The sequence below is a fragment of the Baudoinia panamericana genome, assembly GCF_000338955.1.
Source record: "Baudoinia panamericana UAMH 10762 unplaced genomic scaffold BAUCOscaffold_13, whole genome shotgun sequence".
NCBI classification, from domain to species: Eukaryota; Fungi; Ascomycota; class Dothideomycetes; order Mycosphaerellales; family Teratosphaeriaceae; genus Baudoinia; species Baudoinia panamericana.
The window spans coordinates 994,739-1,012,986 of NW_006911269.1; the positions used below are offsets into that span (position 1 = coordinate 994,739).

General features: G+C 55.5%; 7 protein-coding genes across 7 annotated transcripts; 5 read left to right on the forward strand and 2 right to left on the reverse strand.

Moving 5' to 3' along the window:
* The first annotated feature begins 126 nt into the window (after window positions 1–126).
* BAUCODRAFT_292679 (uncharacterized protein) lies at window positions 127–1,138 on the forward strand. The gene has a single exon (XM_007682606.1). The coding sequence runs from the start codon at window positions 374–376 to the stop codon at window positions 1,073–1,075; it is 702 nt and encodes a 233-aa protein (XP_007680796.1). The 5' UTR covers window positions 127–373; the 3' UTR covers window positions 1,076–1,138.
* Window positions 1,139–1,200: 62 nt separating this feature from the next.
* On the reverse strand, window positions 1,201–2,061 carry BAUCODRAFT_27759 (uncharacterized protein; the record flags this gene model as incomplete). The annotated part of the gene is made up of 1 exon (XM_007682127.1): window positions 1,201–2,061. The coding sequence occupies one exon, from the start codon at window positions 2,059–2,061 to the stop codon at window positions 1,201–1,203; it is 861 nt and encodes a 286-aa protein (XP_007680317.1).
* Window positions 2,062–3,382: 1,321 nt separating this feature from the next.
* BAUCODRAFT_38556 (uncharacterized protein) lies at window positions 3,383–4,786 on the forward strand. The gene has a single exon (XM_007682234.1). The coding sequence runs from the start codon at window positions 3,837–3,839 to the stop codon at window positions 4,683–4,685; it is 849 nt and encodes a 282-aa protein (XP_007680424.1). The 5' UTR covers window positions 3,383–3,836; the 3' UTR covers window positions 4,686–4,786.
* A 1,030-nt stretch (window positions 4,787–5,816) lies between these two features.
* On the forward strand, window positions 5,817–8,381 carry BAUCODRAFT_292735 (uncharacterized protein). Its single transcript, XM_007682607.1, has 4 exons — window positions 5,817–7,700; window positions 7,763–8,083; window positions 8,111–8,166; window positions 8,203–8,381. The coding sequence occupies exons 1-4, from the start codon at window positions 6,024–6,026 to the stop codon at window positions 8,291–8,293; spliced, it is 2,145 nt and encodes a 714-aa protein (XP_007680797.1). The 5' UTR covers window positions 5,817–6,023; the 3' UTR covers window positions 8,294–8,381.
* A 160-nt stretch (window positions 8,382–8,541) lies between these two features.
* On the forward strand, window positions 8,542–8,886 carry BAUCODRAFT_27762 (uncharacterized protein; the record flags this gene model as incomplete). Its single annotated transcript, XM_007682128.1, has 1 exon — window positions 8,542–8,886. The coding sequence occupies one exon, from the start codon at window positions 8,542–8,544 to the stop codon at window positions 8,884–8,886; it is 345 nt and encodes a 114-aa protein (XP_007680318.1).
* A 1,682-nt stretch (window positions 8,887–10,568) lies between these two features.
* On the forward strand, window positions 10,569–12,995 carry BAUCODRAFT_116138 (uncharacterized protein; the record flags this gene model as incomplete). Its single annotated transcript, XM_007682608.1, has 2 exons — window positions 10,569–11,544; window positions 12,070–12,995. The coding sequence occupies 2 exons, from the start codon at window positions 10,569–10,571 to the stop codon at window positions 12,993–12,995; spliced, it is 1,902 nt and encodes a 633-aa protein (XP_007680798.1).
* Window positions 12,996–13,376: 381 nt separating this feature from the next.
* BAUCODRAFT_38559 (uncharacterized protein) lies at window positions 13,377–18,177 on the reverse strand. Its single transcript, XM_007682235.1, has 5 exons — window positions 15,621–18,177; window positions 15,029–15,567; window positions 14,541–14,960; window positions 13,976–14,466; window positions 13,377–13,919 (listed from the first exon to the last, which is right to left on the reverse strand). The coding sequence occupies exons 1-5, from the start codon at window positions 17,899–17,901 to the stop codon at window positions 13,514–13,516; spliced, it is 4,137 nt and encodes a 1,378-aa protein (XP_007680425.1). The 5' UTR covers window positions 17,902–18,177; the 3' UTR covers window positions 13,377–13,513.
* Window positions 18,178–18,248: the final 71 nt, after the last annotated feature.

Sequence of the window (18,248 nt, forward strand, 5' to 3'; positions counted from 1 at the left end):
TTGCACCGCCAGTACATCATCTGTTGGCTCAGAATGAGTTCTTCCTACGTGCATTGTAGATTGCACGATGCCACAGGATCTACCCTTAGCTCCGCGGCATCTGTTTCCAACCCGCTATGTCGGGGCCTAAGAGCTGTAACCTGTCGTGACTGCGGGGCTCACCAGGCAAAGAGTACAATGTCGATTGTCGAGGGATGAAAATTATGCAGAGCACCGCCGTATAGACGAAGCGAAGCATTACCATAGGACTGGTGCAGCCTGACGCGCGGGATGCAGATGAAGTCTTGTGGTATAAATTCGCCCTTTCCTCGATCGTCGTTGGACTGATCGGATCCTCCCATCAACAATACCATTATCCCTTCTTCAATTGTGCATGTACTCCGTCGCGATGAGTGCTCGCAAGTCTGAGTCATCACTCGCTCCCAGAGAAGGCAATCAAGCTGGTCGTGAGCGACTGACGGCAGAGTCCCTTGAGCGATGTGCAGCTGCTTCCAGCGTAAGTCGCAGTCGTGCTGCTTGTTCGGGGTCTGCTAACTCCTTGCAGCCCGATAGAGTGAAGCGGTTTATTGCAGGAAGGGTCCGCGAAGAAGCTAGTCAGCTTGCTCATCAGACGCTCGGTGAACGTTACGCGGTTCGTATGGAAGATGGTCTTGCACCCGACTTCGATAGCGACCATTTGGAGTCTATCCGGTCCAGCGAGGCGAAGGCGGATTTGGATAAGATACGCCAGATGTACCGTCTGTGCGAAGAGCCTGGACCAGAGCCAATGCTGCGTTTCGCAACGTTCAGCGCCATTGACGAGCCGTTCCCGTTGCTAACCAAGAGAGCCATGTCCGACTCTGGTGTTGATTACGGTTCGCTCGAGTCGGTACAAGCTCGGGCAGTTGCTGCGACGTCAATCTTACAGACCCAGCATAACCACGGGACGTCCGACAACGGCTACCTCGATTGCCGGACGAACTCAATCCCATCAAGCAGTTTGGCGCGGGTGTACAAAACCCCGCGCTGCCGTAAAAGGTTGGCTTCACGTGCAGAGTCGGAGGAAGATACCGGCAAGCGTTCACGGTCCGGGTAGCAGGGAGGGTTGGCGCGATGTTCCATAACCAACAAGGACGTTCGCACAGTGGACTTTGTCCACCGGGATGCAAGAGATGCATCGCTCGGATGTAAGGCGCCATCAGAGCGTCGGCTTACACGGCATCACCCAGGGGTTTTGTCTTCGGTCTTGTTATGACATTGTTTGACAAAGAGAGAAGGGAAGTAGCCACGAGCGCCATTGCTGAGCCAAATGACTTCGCCATCTCGCAAGCTGTCTTTCCCCACACTGTCTTCAACACACAAGCCGTGCTCTAACGACCAGCGTCGTGTCGTCCCCTGCAAGCCGCCGCTCGACGCTGCAGGAACGACCCATCTGCCATTCCGAAAGAAATATGGAGTGGAAATGGAGCAGTCAAGGATGCCACCGTCGCTGCTGTACAGCAGGACTTCCTTGGTTTGCGTGTAAGAAGTGATGCCAGCCGCTGCCCGCGCCCGATTGTAACACATACGATCGGATGTTTTATACATAGTAGACGAGCTGATCTCGGTAGGTTCGCTGTCCAGCACAATCGTCCAGGGCGCATTGGAAAGCCTCTCCGTCACCGGACAGTTGAAGGTTTTGGGGAAGAGATATTCTATTGGTACGCGAGCCGTCGGCAGAATGTCGCTGATTGTTTTGCCACTTGGGAACATACGATGCCTGACTCTGAGCGATTCGTATTTCTCCTCTGGGTGATCTGCTTGCCATATTTGTACATCACGGTTCAGGGTTCGCAAGAGCTCGGCTGGGCTACTCCTAGGCAGATCGTTTGTCCACCTCGAGACCTGGAGTCTTGTCCAATGATGCTCGAACATGTAGAAAGGACTTGGATGGTTGCACGATGCTTTCGTGTTCTCAAAGGCGGCCGCGAGCATTGCGTCCCACCGCACGGTGGTGAACACATAGAGGTCCTCCCCATCGTCCAAGGCCGGTGGGTACGACAGGCCCTGCTCATGTTGCACGGAGAAGGTCTTGTCGTGCATGGTCATTTGCGGTCGTCTAAAGCATTCATGAAGTCCACCGTCACGTGTGCGTTTCCGATATCGAATGCGCGATGCCATCTCCCGGCATGCACAGCCACACTTATGTCATGATTGATTCGTGTGGACAAGGTGTGCTGTTGTATGATTGGCCGAGATTGTCTTATCTTTGCGACCTCCGCCCAGGGTCCGAAGGCGGTGAAGCGCGGTTCTGTGGGATGGTGGCGTGCAGAAAGCGACTCTCCATGCGACACCCTTGTGCTTCAAGCTTTGGTTCCACCGTCAGGCACGAGCTGGTCCACAGACCGTTGCTTGGGACGCAGCAAACCTAGCGCGCTGCTTGGGCGACCAAGCTGTCAAGCACCGCAAGCGCGGTAACCGGGTATCGTCAGACTTCACTACGCCCCCGTTCCGCCCATGTGCGGCGGGGCGGATCCATTGTGCCTGGCAGACAACCCGCGCAACGGCTATTAATCTGGGATGCAGCTGTAGCGTGACGTATCCGCGGCGCTATTGGGAGGGGTGCTGAAGCGCATGAGCCTCTGTTGCCCTGGCGTAGACACTCACGGCAGCACTCTGAAGGCCACAGAGCTTGAACCGGACGACGCAGTCTCCACTTCCAATCATCTCAAGTCAACCAGTTCAACGTAAGCACCTGCTTGATGTAACGGGTATTAGACGAAGAACGACGGGTATACTGGGCATCGGGCATATCGATCTATGCAGACCCGTCCACTCCTCCTTATCTGCCCTCCCACAGACCAGCCGTACATTGTCCAGTAGTAAAGCAAGAGGTCGTGACATGCACAGATAGATCTCCAAGCCTATCGAGCCTGCCCCGCGAGTTGCTTCTTGGAGAGTGGATGAACGGAAATACCAGGCCCAATACCTTTGAACCTAGGTGCATAAGTGAACGGGCCACTTCAGCCACACTTCGAGCTCGGAGCAACGCGATTCTGCCGGTTGCCCTCTGGTTTATAGGCACACGACCGCCCACCAACAGGCCTAGCGAACCAACCTCGCTCAACTCTTCCCTTGTTACACTCAGCAATCTTGCAGCTTTGTGTGCGCTCAATTGGAGTCCTTCTGTAACATTAGTGTTATTGGCAGCGCATCCAGAAACATCAATCTCGGCATCACCTTCGCTTCACCACCATGGTTCGTTGACTTGGCGGAGCTACGCAGATCTTTGTGACGAAAGCTGATGGACTGCGCAGGCGACCAGCACGATCGTCTCAAATACCGCCAATGTGAGTGCAATGCCACCGTGACTGATTGGGACGGTTCGCTAACTATTTCGCAGCTCTTGAAGTACAGAGATCTACCGCAGCATGGCGCGGTCATTGCCGAGTACGTCTGGATAGATGCCAGCGGCGGTACTCGTTCCAAGTGCAAGGTGAGTGATTTCCCACCAGGAAAGCACCCGTTGGGACGAAAGGCTCGTCATGAGAGATTTTCGACGTCTCGCTGCGTTCATGCACGATAAGAGAAAGTGGCTTGACTCGCCGCGGCTTCGGCAGTCTTGCGGTACTTTTAGTCACAGAAACCGCGTCTAGGCGGCTACACGCAATGGGATGGAACTTTAGAGAGACTGCGGCTCTTCTCTGACCTCGCGCAACCGAAGGCCGCAATAGAACGTGGAGACTAACCTTACAAACTCGCAGACCCTCAAGAAGAAGCCATCATCAGTCAAGGATCTCCCAGAATGGAACTTCGACGGCTCTTCCACCGGCCAGGCACCCGGCGACAACTCCGACGTCTACCTCCGCCCAGTGGCCATGTACCCATGCCCCTTCCGCCTTGGCGACAACATCCTCGTGATGGCCGAGACCTGGATGTCTGACGGCAAGCCGAACGCCTACAACTTCCGCCACGACGCCGCCGTGCACATGGAGAAGAACGCCTCGCACGAGTTCTGGTTCGGCCTCGAGCAGGAGTACACCCTCCTCGACGACATGGGATGGCCGTACGGCTGGCCCAAGAACGGTTTCCCGGCTCCCCAAGGTCCTTACTACTGCGGCAACGGCACCGGCAAGGTCTTCTGCAGAGACATTGTCGAGGCACACTACAAGGCCTGCTTGTACGCCGGCCTTGAGATCTCCGGCACCAACGCCGAAGTCATGCCCGCTCAATGGGAGTACCAGATTGGCCCGTGCACCGGCATCGCCCTGGGCGACCAGATGTGGATGTCCCGCTTCATCCTCCACCGCGTGGCCGAGGAGTTCGGCGTCAAGGCTACCTTCCACCCTAAGCCGATCCCCGGCGACTGGAACGGCGCCGGTCTCCACACCAACGTCAGCACCAAGGAGATGCGCGAGGATGGCGGCATGAAGGCCATCGAGGCGGCGATGGAGAAGCTGTCGAAGCGCCACAAGGAGCACATGAAAGTGTACGGTGAGGGTAACGAGGCGCGTATGACTGGCGCGCACGAGACGGCGTCGTACGACAAGTTCACGTGGGGTATTGCGAACCGTGGCGCGTCGGTGCGTGTGAACCGTTCGTGCGCCGAGGAGGGCAAGGGTTACTTTGAGGACCGCCGGCCGGCGTCGAATGCCGATCCGTACCAGATTACTGGTATGATTGTGGAGACTGTGAGTAGTATCGATGTCGTTGTCAACGAGGGATGAAGCTAACGTGTGTGTATAGCTCTGCGGCCATCTCGAGGGTATCGATGTCCTCAAGAAGGTTACGGACGCCGAGATGCAAGAGCAGGAGATGATTGTGCCGGTCGCGAAGCCGTAAGCTATTAATGACGATCCAACGGTCAACAAGGAGCAGTCGAGCTTGCTACAGGTTGGACGAGAGATGTGATATGATACCTTCCTCGCGTGTGCACTGAGGCAGAGACGGACAGACAGTATTGGAAGTGAGAAGAAGATGGGAGCATTGTGCTCGATGCGAGAAGCTGGTGCTATAGTGCTCCTGTACCTTACGACGAGCATAGCAATGACTCCTCTGTTGCTCTCAGCTTGCTTGTATCTTGTGTGTGTGTGTCTCACGTCATGATCAGCGCACACGAGGACACGTCAACTGTACCATTATATGCTGATCAACGCGACAGGTATCACTGTTTATATGCTGCACGACGCGGCAGGTATATCGGAGCATCGGCGTGCTATGATTTATAAACGGGGCTAAGCTGATGCTCCCATTCCATACCGTGGCGGCCGTCCAGAAGGTGCTGTGGCTTGCGTTCCAGAAGCCTGCTTACCATGGATGGAGCTGTTCAAGCAATGCGCCGGGGATGCCACAGCATCGGAGATATGTCCATATCATCTGAGGAACCCCAGATATTACGAGCGCGGCATCTCATCTCCGTTTGATGGCTGTAACGAAGCTGTCGCAGACTGCTGTGCACGAGGCTGATTCAGCCCGTACAAGCCTTGTGGGTTGCAGCCGCAGCCATGCACCCCTGACACCAGCGAAAAGCCAATACGAGTGTGTACGCAGCGCATTCCAGCTACGCCACCCACGGAACAGCCCATGTGCGGCCGTTATGGCGCTCACGAGCTCAGATGAAGTAGTTGTAGCAGTCACTCACCATTCATAACATACCACCTCAGCCTCTTGTACCCTCTCTGCCATCGTGGAGGCGGTTGTTTCCTGCTTTTAGTGCCTGAGGGGAGGGGTCTGCGTATTCGTCATTCTCTCTCGATTTAGCGCCCGTCGGCCAATCAGCACACAGCTGGTCGCTCGCCGCGACGCTTCCCAAGACGCAGACAGCACTGCCCGTCCAACCACCGCGCGTGACTCGCGGCCTTCCTCTATCCTACAGTCTCTCGCTCTGAAGCCAGCGTACCGACTGCTCCCGACGCATTGCAGTGAATACAGCAGACTACGTACGAGCACACCCCGACATACAAACACTCGCTCCCGGCTCGGCCGGCCTTACATACTGAGAGGCGACATCAACATCAGACCTGCGCTCTTCAGCGCCACCACTCATCACAGCAACAACACACAGCATGAAACTGTCAATATCATCGCTAATATGCCTCCTTTTCGGCATCTCGCGGTTCGCAACCGCAGAGCAGATGCTCTACTCCGACTCCCTCAACCCATGTCAGACCAATAACAACTTCAGCGCGACGCAATTCGACGTCGTCCTCACCCCCGCCAACAACAGCTTGGCCTTCAGCATCGTCGGTGTTAGCACAATCCAGGGCAACGTCACAATAGACTTGGTCGTCATTGCGTATGGCTTGAATGTCTACCAGACCACGCTGGACCCGTGCACTATGGGCTTCCAAGGACTGTGTCCGATGAGCGAGGGTCAGATCAGTCTGCCGCTGTCCAATGTGCCTATACCCGGGAGCGCGTTGAAGGAGGTACCGGGGATTACGTACACGGTGCCGGATTTGGATGCGAGGGTGCAGGTCTACTTCAACTCGTCGAATACGGGCCAGGCGGCGGCGTGTGTGGAGGCGGAGTTATCCAACGGCAAGACTGTGGACCAGGCAGGCGTGGCGTGGGGTTTGGCAGTGACATCGGGTCTGGCGCTGGTTGCGTCGGCGATTACATCCGGGCTGGGCCACTCCAACACCGCGGCGCACGTGGCCGCAAACGCCATGGCATTGTTCGGTTACTTCCAAGCGCAGGCGTTCATTGGCATGACGGCCGTTCCTTTGCCGCCCATTGCGGCATCCTGGACGCAGAATTTCCAGTGGAGTATGGGTATCATCAAGGTCGGCTTTATCCAGAAGATTGCCACGTGGTACCAGCGCGCCACCGGAGGCACACCGTCTACCATTCTTTCCAGCCTGGCCACCACCTCTGTGCAAGTGCAGAAGCGGAGTCTAGATGTACTCCACGCATTGGTCAAGCGAGCTGCCAATACCGTGCGTGAGAACATTCTCCGCGCTCGCAGCAACGCGGCCGGTGCCAATGGCAACGACACCTCCAACAATGTCGTCGTGCGCGGCATTCAGCGTGTCGGCTTCCGGGCCGGCATCGAGGTCACCAATATCTTCCTGACGGGCTACATCTTCTTCCTAATCTTCACGGTGGCAGTTGTACTTGGCGTAATCATCTTCAAGCTCGTCTGTGAGTTGCTGGTGAGAATGGGCAAGATGAAGGGCGATACCTTCCAGGACTTTCGCCGAGGCTGGACGACCGTCCTCAAAGGAATCTTATTCCGCATCGTCCTGATTGGCTTTCCGCAGATGTGTGTCCTCTGCTTCTGGGAGTTCACGCAGCGCGACTCCGCCGCAGAGATCGTGCTGGCCATCTGCACGATCTTTGCCATGCTAGCCATCCTAGCCTGGGCGGCGAGTAAGGTCATCCGCTTAGCCCGCCGCAGCATTTCGATGCACAAGAACCCGGCTTACATTCTCTACTCCGACCCGGTTTCGCTGAACAAGTGGGGCTTCCTCTATGTGCAGTTCAAGGCTACGGCATACTACTTCATCGTACCCTTCCTCGTCTACATCCTCATCAAGGGCCTGTTCATCGCACTGGGTCAGGGAAGTGGAGTGGTGCAAGCCATCGCACTCGTCGTCATCGAGGCTGTCTACTTCATTACCCTCTGCGTACTGCGGCCGTACATGGACAGGAAGACGAACGCCTTTAACATCGCTATCAGCGTCATCAACTTCATCAGCGCCATCTTCCTGCTGGTGTTCACGGGAATCTTCAACCAGCCCGTACGTCCCTCCCTTCCTTACCTGTCCTTAACCACAAACACCGACACTAACATATCGCTTAGGGCATTGTAACGGGCGTCATGGGCGTCATCTTCTTCATCTACAACGCCGCCTTCTCCACCATCCTCCTCCTCATCGTCCTCATCGCCTCCATCATCGCCGTCGTCGCCAAGAACCCGGACACGCGCTATCAGCCCATGCGCGACGACCGCGGCAGTTTCATTAAATCACAAACCCACCTCACCACTGAACTCGACGCACTTGGCGCCACGGCCCGAGGCGAAGGGAAGCATGGCTGGGCGCCCAATGGCAAGTCTGGGGCACGGATTGAGGATGAAGAGGATAGCTGGTCCGGGGGCGGGAGTAGTGATCGGACGCAGCAGGTGCATCAGCAGCAGCAGCAGCAGCAGGAGCAGACGGGGTATCATGGCGCTTCGATGAGTGATGCGGAGGGTGGGGATGGGAGGCAGATGCAGGGGTCGGGTTACGGCGGGGATCGGAGAAGTCGGACGAGTGCGTATGGGGATGAGCAGCCGCGGCGGCATCAGGGAGGTGGACCTAGCCCGTGGCACCGTGGCGCTGGGTTCGAGTAGAAAGAAGTTCTCCAGCATGGATAATTGGAGCATGGTGAGGCGTTTTCTTGGCCGTGAACATGGCCCGGGATGTGCGGTAGTCCTGGTTGGCGTAAGGGGTTGAAAAGGCATCTTAAACGGGTGGGGTTACAGCTTGTGCATTAGGTTGGGACGGGCTCCGATTTGGCGAGAGTGCCATGGTAGGCCGGGAATGTCAATTGTTACTATATATCTACGTTAGAGGGTCCGTTGAAGAGAACCAGTCGGAAATGGAACGCGAGAGCGACATCGACCCAAATGATGGCGAACGCGGACCTTTACATGAGTTCGCCATGCACCTGGCCCAACATGTTACCTACCCTCAACTCTGTAAGATGGATGTAACAGCAAACGATTGCTCGGCACTCTGGGATCGTGTGCCCAAGGAGGGCCGCAGCTACAGTCCGTACATCACTGATGATGCTTTCAGAAAGCTAGAGGAGTATCACTGTAATACAGTTGAGGATCGTTATGGCTATAAACCGAAAACGCCTATGCCTGTATCTATGCTCTTGCTACCTTCCCCCAGCAATGGCTTTTCTCATGCCTTTTCTCCAGCAAAGTTCATGGGCTAGACTTCAGCCTGGTCCACCGTGGGTGCCTATCTACTGTGTGTCTTGCTAGCTCTAACATCACCCGCCTGGAGTCTGCACAATCCCCCGACTGCAAAGCGAAGCATAAGCCTTGAAGTGAATTATTCGAGACGGAATGACTGCGTAAGAAGATGGATCTCTCGACTTGCTGACTGTGGATGCGATCTCAACGTCTCCCAAGTGTTAGTGCTTAGGGGTTTGACTTCATAGCACATATGTTTACAACAGGAGGCTAGCTCGAGGCAGCAGCGTTCCGTGCTGCATGTTGTCGCACCCATCATCCTGCGACTGTCGGACAATACCTCAACTTCGGACTTGTTCGGTGTCAGTCTCATCATCAAACTGCTCTATAGGGTGTGCCGTTTTTACAAAACGGAATAGGTGGTGGATTGATGGAGGCATTTACAGCTAGACAGAGTGATGGTTGAGCTCTCTCCAGTATCTTGGTTCCAAATCACCGACAATACGCCCGTGATGCATCTCAAATAGCTCGGCAGCCATGCTTGCCTGCACGACTGAGGCGTGGGCTTGAACGTCCCGCCTCTGCATCGGCCGGTCCGAGGCCATGCTAAGACATTGGATGCAGCTGCAATCTATCTCGCGTGCGTGAGATGGCGCCACTCATAACGGTCGTGCTGGTGCTATCACCTATCTGGCGGCAACGTGCAGACGAAACCCATAGAGTCCAAGCCTTGGCTCAGGAGGGCCGCTCCCGCCGCACCAACAGCTTCGAGAAGGATTAATTATAGTACGGTAGCTGCCCAGTATCGCGTGCTGCAGCATGTTTCATAGCCGCGAGGACAATCGTTCTGTACGTCTTTGATTCCCGCGCGATTGCAGTACGGTTCCCCGTACAAACATGTGTGTATGCTGGTAGACTTATTGCAGTGTCCGTGTCACGCGCTCTAGCCAGAAGGTGCTTATGCATCTTGCCCGAGTGGGTCAAGTCTCGCTTCCTGCGACCACCACGCAAGAGAATCCCTGCTGCCCACGAGGCAGCGCCCCGGCACTTGTCTGCGACCCGTAGCATCCGCCTCGATCACCAACCGGCCGTGCACTCTATAAGCCATGCCACGGAGATGCACTCCATCGGTATCACGAGGCCTGTCGGTCTGCTATTGGTGGGCGTTGTAAAGGATGCGGCCGCCTGCTGCCGAATACTCATCTCACCATAGTTTCTGATACCCAACTTGAGTGAACGATGTCACGTCGTAAGCGAGGCGTTTGCAGCGGTAACGGCTGTCAAAATATCCCTTCGCGCTGGTTGGGGATGATACAGAAGTAAAGCCCACAACGCTGCCGCTTGCGAGTCAGGCTTCAATACCTCGGAGCTCGGATGACTACCAACACTCCCAGCGGTGTGGTACTTCATACCCTTGACGAACGGCAAACGCGGCCTTCTCTGTGCACTCCCAGTACAGTGGAACCGACGTTGCTCGCGAGATGTAGTGTCCTCTTCAGGCTATGACTGCTCGACTCCCGTTGTGTTGGCTTATTTCTTGGACAACGTTATCTGCGATCGTTACTCATACGCCGAAGCCAGCGGTAGAACGTGTAGAAGACGGTCGCACATATAGGAGCAGTAAGTACCCAGTCGAGACACGCATTAGGCCACTGCTAAGTAACCGGAAAATAGGTGGACACAGACGGTCTGATCGAACGTCATGACATCGCTCTCGGCGTTGCTCTCGCAGCAAACTCCACTTCAAACCCGGAAAGCTTTGATTCTGCTGGGACTGCAGAACGACTTCTTGTCACCGAATGGCAAACTCGTGGTCAACGTCGAGTCTGGATTCTTACACCGCCTTGAGGTTCTTGTGCCCGCATTTCGCGAATTTGGCGACATCATCTGGGTTCGCTCGGAATTCGAAGCCAATCGCGAAGTGAACTCTCTGCAGAGTAACGGCGACACTGTCATCGCCGGCTCGTACAATGATCGCGGGAAAGTCGATCGCACCAAGTCTGGATCTAAGCGTCGTGCTTCGGAAGATGCCTCGACGTCGGCAAAACGTATCAAGTCGACCAAGCCCGATGAGGATGAGGAGCTCTTCTTAACCAGGACAAAAAGCCGCGAACCATGTTGCTTGCGAGGCTCGTGGGGCGCAGACTATGCGCCGGACGTCAGCAAACTTATAGACGAACGTCGCGATATGCACCTGGTGAAAACCTACTACTCCGCCTTCGGGTCCACCTCGTTTCTCACCACGCTCCGCTCGAAACTCATTACCGAGCTATACGTCTGCGGCTGCAACACCAATCTGTCGGTGTTCGCGACGGCTATGGATGCGGCACGTTACGGCATCAAGATTACGCTTGTTGAGGACTGCCTCGGCTACCGCAGACAGGAGCGCCACGACGAAGCAATTCGCCAGCTTGTTGACGTGATGGGCGCTGAAGTCATGACTGGTAAGAAGGTCATCGACATACTCAGCAACCCGCCGCTCGTGCATGTTGATGACGACTCTGACGCCCAGGACGACGATGAAGACGATGAGTCGGACAACGAGTCGAACGCAACAAGTGATGCAGGGCAGATTCTTGACAAGCCTGCCCCTCCCACCCTAGATGAGGACGACGATGAAGCTTTGGTCCCGGAGGACGAGCAGGACGAGGCAGCTGCAGTTCAGCTACCAAGCGTACGTCCTCCAAGCTTGCATAATGCGAGCTTAACTTTACGTTATGCTTCTTCGAAGAACGCACGCTCACAAGGAGTAGTCTCGCCCACCAAGCTCAATGAGGACCTTGCCGCTCAGCACGCGCAATCTCCGAATGCTCAACCTTCGGACCCCAAAGCTGCGCTATACGTCAAGCACAACTCAAGCCGCCAAGCTGCCACGAGTAACTTGCGAAGCGTTGCCTCAGACGATGCCCAGCCCGAGGTCGAGCGGCTCACCAGTAACCCAAACATGAGAGACGCCGTAAACGAAGATGGTGTGACAGCGACAGCTGCCCGTACGGTTTCGCAGCACGCAGCCGCGCGTGAGTCATCGCAGAATGTTCGATCAAGTTCTGCCAAGCATGAGAACTCAACAAACGAAGGTGGCTTTGAGAAGGGAAACACGGGGTCATCGTTGGGCAAGGCAGACGACCGTTTCGCACCAAGTCGTGCTGATGTTGGCCATCGAGGCATGGAGCACGAGCACGCCGATGTGCAAGCACACCAAGCCGAGCCAGCGTCATTGCGGAAGACACCGCTGTTCGGAGACGGCAAAGATGTAGAGAGCGCCGGGTCAGTAATATTGTACGATCTACTACCGGCCGACCTTTCAGAGAGCATCTTTGAAGAATTGATAGCCGAAGTGAAGTGGCAGAAGATGCACCATCAGACTGGCGAAGTGCCGCGCCTAGTCTGCTGTCAAGGCTCCGTCGCAGAGGATGGCAGTATGCCTGTCTATCGTCACCCGTCCGACGAGACACTACCGCTGCAGTGCTGGTCGCCTTCCGTGGACAAGGTCCGGAGGGCTGCGGAGGCAGTGGTAGGGCACCCTTTGAACCACGCACTGATACAGCTATATCGCGGAGGCCAAGACTTCATCTCTGAACATAGCGACAAGACGCTAGACATTGCGCGAGGCAGCTGCATCGTGAATGTGTCCTTCGGCGCGCAGCGAACGATGCGGTTGCGCACGAAACGGAGTGCGGGCGGATCAATGTTATTAGACGGATCTCTACCGCCACGCACGACATACCGTGTCCTTATGCCACACAACTCGGTGATAGTAATGACGCTACCCACCAACGCTGAGTACTTGCATGGCATCAATGCCAACAAGCGGCCTGCAGTCGAGTTCACCGAAGCGGAGAAAGCGTACGGCGGGCAGCGAATCAGTCTGACGTTCCGTCAGATTGCCACGTTCCTAACCGCCGATGAACATGGAATATGGGGCCAGGGAGCGACTGGTAAGACTCAAGAGGATGCTAGGCCCGTTATCAACGGTGATGAAACGGAGAGCGAACGCCTCGTGCGTGCCTTTGGGGCGGAGAACCAGGCGAGTACCATTGACTGGGATGCCGTCTATGGCGAGGGGAGCGATGTGCTCCATCTGAGGTCAGGGGCAAGACTCAGCGGCACGTCTAGACAGAGCGCGTAGCATAGTTATCATCTGGAGCTTACCGTTTCATGAACCCTCAACCACGGCTAGCGAAGCTGCGGTCTATGTCCAATATCGCCGAGTGAGTTGCTGCTCGATCGAAGCAACATCATTTCAGAAAAGTCAAGACATGTTGCTCGCTTGATGGATGAGGGGCGTTGCAACTGTACTCAGCACCTGGTTCAAGATCACTCAGCACCTGATTCAAGATCACCCAGCCCCGGGTAGGACTTTGTTTGGCGAACACTGTACCGTGATCCATAAGAGTAAATGCTACAATGGTGTTGGGACGTTGACCTTGAGTCGGACACAGCTGCGAGACGCTTTAGCGCAAAGCATGGCTAGCGGCAAAGAACAATCTAGAATTCATGAATAAGACAGTGAATGCCGTTTTATGGTAAAATAGAATCGTGGATGCAATTAACACTGAGTTCGGCGGCCACAATAATATGCGGGAGTGCTCGTGTGCCATCAATGTAACCGACTGTAGAAGGACGTGATGACCTTCAGCAACCTCCTCAAAGGTCCCAGATCTTGTACCCAATTTCCCGCCCCTTCTTGTACCATTCTTGTACATAAGGCACGGCAACATGCGGTCCGTAGACCTCTTCCTGCCATTGCGGGATTGGTGGTTCGAAGCCCGTCTCCCCCTTGCACGCTTTCACCAACTCCTCCATCGTGCCTCCTCTGTCATATAGCGGAAGCGCCTTCCCTGCCTCGGCCTTCTCGATATCCGCACGGAGAGTTTCCGTGGCTATCTCGTCTACATCCAGGGTATCGGGGTTGACGATGACGCCGTAGTTGGCCTTTGCGCCGGCGATTGTAACGAGCTTCCGCCGAACCTCAAGAGCGACGGTCTCGGCAGGTCGTGTAAGCGGGTCGCCCAACCCTCCGCCACCCCATGTCTGCCACTCTAGTAGATCACTAAAGCATGGTCAGCAGTGGACAGTAAGGTATAAGACGTGCTGGGCGGCTCTTACCCAGGCTTGACCTTCACGTGATCGCACTTGCTGGGAAGCAGCTGTGTTGTGACGCCACCCTTTCCATCCGGCCCGTGAATGGCCTTGGTACTCCTGCTGCCAGGTTTACCACCTCGGACACCCCATGGCTTGGTGAACCATCGATCGTCGTGCAGACTGAACTCGCCAGCTGACAAGAACCGGTAGAGTGTCTTCTGAGCGTTGCCTCCGCGATGGAAGCCTGCCCCACCGCTGTCTGCCACAGCCTCGTTTACTTCCAGGCGGACAGGGAAGTTGAGCTCGATGGACTCAGTTGGGACAGACTTGATCGCTGGGAACAAGCAGTGACAATCTGGTCCGTCTCCCTTCGGTCTGGCCGGTACTCCTCCGAATGCTATCTGGTATAATTGATACCATGAGCCATCTGGCTTGAATCCAGAATAGAAGAAGTGAGGGCTGTCGCTGAAGCCGGCAGCTGTCATAAAGGCCTCGTTCTTTTGACCGAACAGGGCCTGTAGAGGGAGGACAGAAAGGTCAGCTGTGTCTCAGTCGAAGAGAGGGGGGCTCGACTTAGCGCTCTACTTACCTGCATAACGTCCATAACCCTCCCAAGGAAGTGCGTTCGGCACGAAATCGAGGCTGGCCGGACAGGCTTCAGTACTGAGCCGCGAGGGATATCGATATCCAGCAAGTCGTGAAAGCCATCGTTCGGAACAGTGAAGGGTGCATGAACAACAAGAAGGTAGTACCCAACGAACATCTTGAACATCGTCTCCGACAGGTAGAAGTTGATGCTGCTGCTCGCTTGAGGGCTCGTGCCAGACCAATCGAAGCGCAGACGGCCTTTCTCAGGCTTGCTTAGAGTGCACTTGAGGGCGAACGGGCCGTGACCGTGCCCGTCATCGTCGACGAAATCAACAAACGAAGAGGTCTCGTCTGTCATGTGCTCCTCGATGATCTTGCTCACGGCCATCCTTGTGCGCTTGAGCAGGACGTCGGTCGATGCCTAAGACGATGGGTAAAAAGGTCAGTTGTGCCTCACGCGTGGGTAGGGCTACACTTCGCTCAACTTACAGCGTAGACCTCAGGCCCGAAACGTGCGCAGAGCTCGCAGATACGCGTCGCTGCCGTCCGACACGCGGATATCAGCGCCAGCAGATCGGATCGAAGCCACTCGGGCTGCCGTGAGTTCCTGCACATGAGCTCAACGATGGAGCGATTCATCTTGCCCTTCTCGAAGAGCTTCATTGTGGGAATCTGCAAGCCGTCGTCAAAGATCGTCTGGGCGTTGATGCTCATGGAGCCAGGCACTTGACCCTGAACGTCGGTGAAGTGGCCGAAATTAGCGGCCCAACCGACAAGCTTGTGCTCGAAATAGATGGGCAGGAGCACGATAACGTCGTTAAGATGGCTCACGGCGCCTTCGACCTCGTATGTGTCGTTAGTGATGAAGACGTCGCCTTCTTCGATTTCATCTACTTCGCCGCGGGAGAGCTTGTAATTCCAGATCTTCAGAAATTGTCCAATAAAGCTGCCGAACTGTCCTACCAGCATAAGACCTTCAGGGTTAGTGATGACGTTGAACTCGTCTTGTTGTTCGCGAATGGCCGGCGCTGAGTAGAGGGTCAGTAGAGTCTGAGGCCCGATGAAAAGATGGTCTGCTTACACATGGAACATCTAAGCATGAGAGTATCCATCTCTGCTCTGATCGAGGCAAGCGAAGAGCCGATCAATGTCGGCACAGTCGGCAAGTCTTCGACAACCTTCTTCGCCTCAGCAATCTTCTGCTCCGGTGTCTTGTCCGACAGTGTGCTTCCAAAATTACTTCTGAACGTCGGCATCTGATTGTCAGGAGCGGGAGATATGCAGATGTTGCCAACTGCGTCAACGACAGCCTCGAAGCCGGGCTGGATGAGGGTGTTGGAGTCCATCTCGGTGATAACACATGGACCTTGCAGCTTGTAGCCCGCCTTGCTGATGGCTGCACGATCCCAGAAGGTTGCTTCATGCTCCTGGCCTTGCACGACTATGGTCTTCTTCTTAATGATCGCCGATGAGGGAGGTTGCTCGCCGTTTGCAGACGAGATGCGTGGAATCTCAATGTCCGGCGACGCATCCACGATAGTAACTGTTAATCGAGTGAGTTCGAGTGCAAAGTTCTCCAGGGTATAGCTGAACTGCTGCTGGTGGATTTTGTCGAACTTGTTGTGTGCGATCTTTTCGAAGGCTTCCATTGGCTGAGACAAGTCCTCAGCGGTCAAAGTGATGTTGAGCTCAAGTGCCTGGCCCTTATACCTCAACGCAGCTTGGTAGGTTGTGGCAAGCTTCCGCTCCGTCTCCTCGAGGGCATCCTTCATGATCTTTTCGCACCTGTCCTTGAGCGAGCCGAACTCCTCACGGAGTGTCTCCATGGTTGTGGACGACAGCAACTGGATGAAAGAAGCAGAAAGCTCGTGGCTCATCTTTGTCGTGGCATCACCTTGCGCGCAAAGAATACCGGGTGCTGCAGGGATGATCACTGGCCAAGCGCCCAAGAGTTTGCCGACGCCGTTGGCGCACATGGGTCCCGCACCGCCAAAAGCCACCATGGCGAAGTCGGCGGGGTTGTGGCCACGCTCTACGGAAACGAGACGCAGGGCACCATAGATAGCTTCGTTGGCGAGATCAATGATCGCCTCCGCCGCTTCAAACATGGTCTTGCCCATCTGCTCGGCAAGCTTGCTAACTGCCGCTTTTGCGGCATCCACATCAAGCTTGAACTCCCCGCCGAGAAGCGTTTCCGGGAGGTAGCCCAGTACGAGATTGGCGTCAGTGACGGTCGCTTGGGTACCACCACGACCGTAACAAGCTGGGCCAGGACTCGCGCCAGAGGACTCTGGACCCACGCGCAATGTGTTCGTAAGAGGCTGGAAGAATGCAAGACTACCGCCTCCGGCGCCAATAGTCCTCACGTCCACCGAGGGAGATCGCACGGTAATATCTCCGACCACAGTCTCGCGGCGCAAGGATGGCTCAGAGTTGGCGATCAGGGCAACGTCCGTCGATGTGCCGCCCATATCAAGTGTGATGAGGTTCTTGTGCTCTGTTGCGCTTGCAATAATGCTTGTAATGCCTTTGACGCCGCCCGCAGGACCGGACATGAGGATATTAACCGGGAGCTCTCCTGCTAAGCCAAGATCTGTGAGGCCGCCATCACTCTTGAGGATGCGCAGAGTAGACGTGTCTTGCTGTAGCTTCTCGCGCAGTCCATTAAGGTAACGCTTGACTTCTGGCTTAACCACAGAGTTGGTCGAGGCTGTGACTGTTCGCTCGTACTCGCCCAGCTCTGGGAGAACCTCGTGCGATAGAGAAACCTCAACGTCAGGGAGCACTTCCCTAATGACTTCCGCCACCTGCTTCTCGTGTTCGCCAGACACCCAAGAGTTGAGTAAGCTGACTGTCACAGCCTTAACTTTGCCTTTCACAGTAAGCAGCTCTTTCCGCAGAGCATCCTTATCCACAGGCTTGACGATCTCTCCGTCCACACCGATACGTTCAGATACCTGCAAGGTCCTTTCCAGCGGTATAATAGGCGGCGGTGGAGCCCAGTTGATCCAGCTTGCTAAACCGCCAGGGATCTGACTCCGCCTGGCAACCAAAACGTCTTTGTGTCCTTCGGTCACCACAAGAGCTGCTGGTACGCCCTTGCCCTCCAGTAACGCATTCGTGGCAACGGTAGAGCCATGGTGAAGAGCACCAAACTTGCCCTTGAACCCTTCTTCTGCTTCGATAATGGCGCGGACCTTGTCGATACTGTTCTTCACGCCAATGCTTTGATCCTGAGGCGTAGACGGGACTTTGGCGCGAAAGATGCGTCCATTGGGTGAAAATGCGCAAGCGTCTGTGAAAGTGCCGCCCACATCTACGCCCAAGCGGTAGGTATCCGTGATAGAAGTGGTTGGATCCATTGCGGACGCTCAATGGTTGACACGTGGAGGCAATACGGGAGACAGATGAGACGTACTTACCTTCTTGATGACCATCCATTCATCGTGTTGGTCGCGAAGTCGGAGCTCTCCGCCTAGCTCTCACCAGAGCTAGCATCGTCAAAGCCGTCGGGCGAAGTCTCCCGAAGCTGATAGGCATGAGGCGCCTGGTCTTTTGCCGAAGACCTAGCTGCTCAGAAGGTGAAGCGTATGCAGGTACAACTCGCGGCGTAGGCGGTAGTTCTTCGGCCTACAAGGGTAGCACATGGACCAGCGCTCAATTATGGTGGGTTGCATTGCATAGGGTATAGTGTCGGCCGAATACATCG

What these genes read in the sequence shown, in the direction of transcription:
- BAUCODRAFT_292679 (XM_007682606.1), top strand. Translation starts at nt 374, where the DNA reads ATGTACTCCGTCGCGATGAGTGCTCGCAAGTCTGAGTCATCACTCGCT.
- BAUCODRAFT_38556 (XM_007682234.1), top strand. Translation starts at nt 3,837, where the DNA reads ATGTACCCATGCCCCTTCCGCCTTGGCGACAACATCCTCGTGATGGCC.
- BAUCODRAFT_292735 (XM_007682607.1), top strand. Translation starts at nt 6,024, where the DNA reads ATGAAACTGTCAATATCATCGCTAATATGCCTCCTTTTCGGCATCTCG. An exon ending in GTAGTGATCGGACGCAGCAG is followed by an intron (nt 8,084 to 8,110) that starts GTGCATCAGCAG and finishes CAGCAGCAGCAG; the next exon opens with GAGCAGACGGGGTATCATGG. An exon ending in GCGGAGGGTGGGGATGGGAG is followed by an intron (nt 8,167 to 8,202) that starts GCAGATGCAGGG and finishes CGGGGATCGGAG; the next exon opens with AAGTCGGACGAGTGCGTATG.
- BAUCODRAFT_38559 (XM_007682235.1), bottom strand. Translation starts at nt 17,901, where the DNA reads ATGGATCCAACCACTTCTATCACGGATACCTACCGCTTGGGCGTAGAT. An exon ending in CATGCTTAGATGTTCCATGT is followed by an intron (nt 15,568 to 15,620) that starts GTAAGCAGACCA and finishes CCCTCTACTCAG; the next exon opens with CGCCGGCCATTCGCGAACAA. An exon ending in CACGTGAAGGTCAAGCCTGG is followed by an intron (nt 13,920 to 13,975) that starts GTAAGAGCCGCC and finishes ACCATGCTTTAG; the next exon opens with TGATCTACTAGAGTGGCAGA.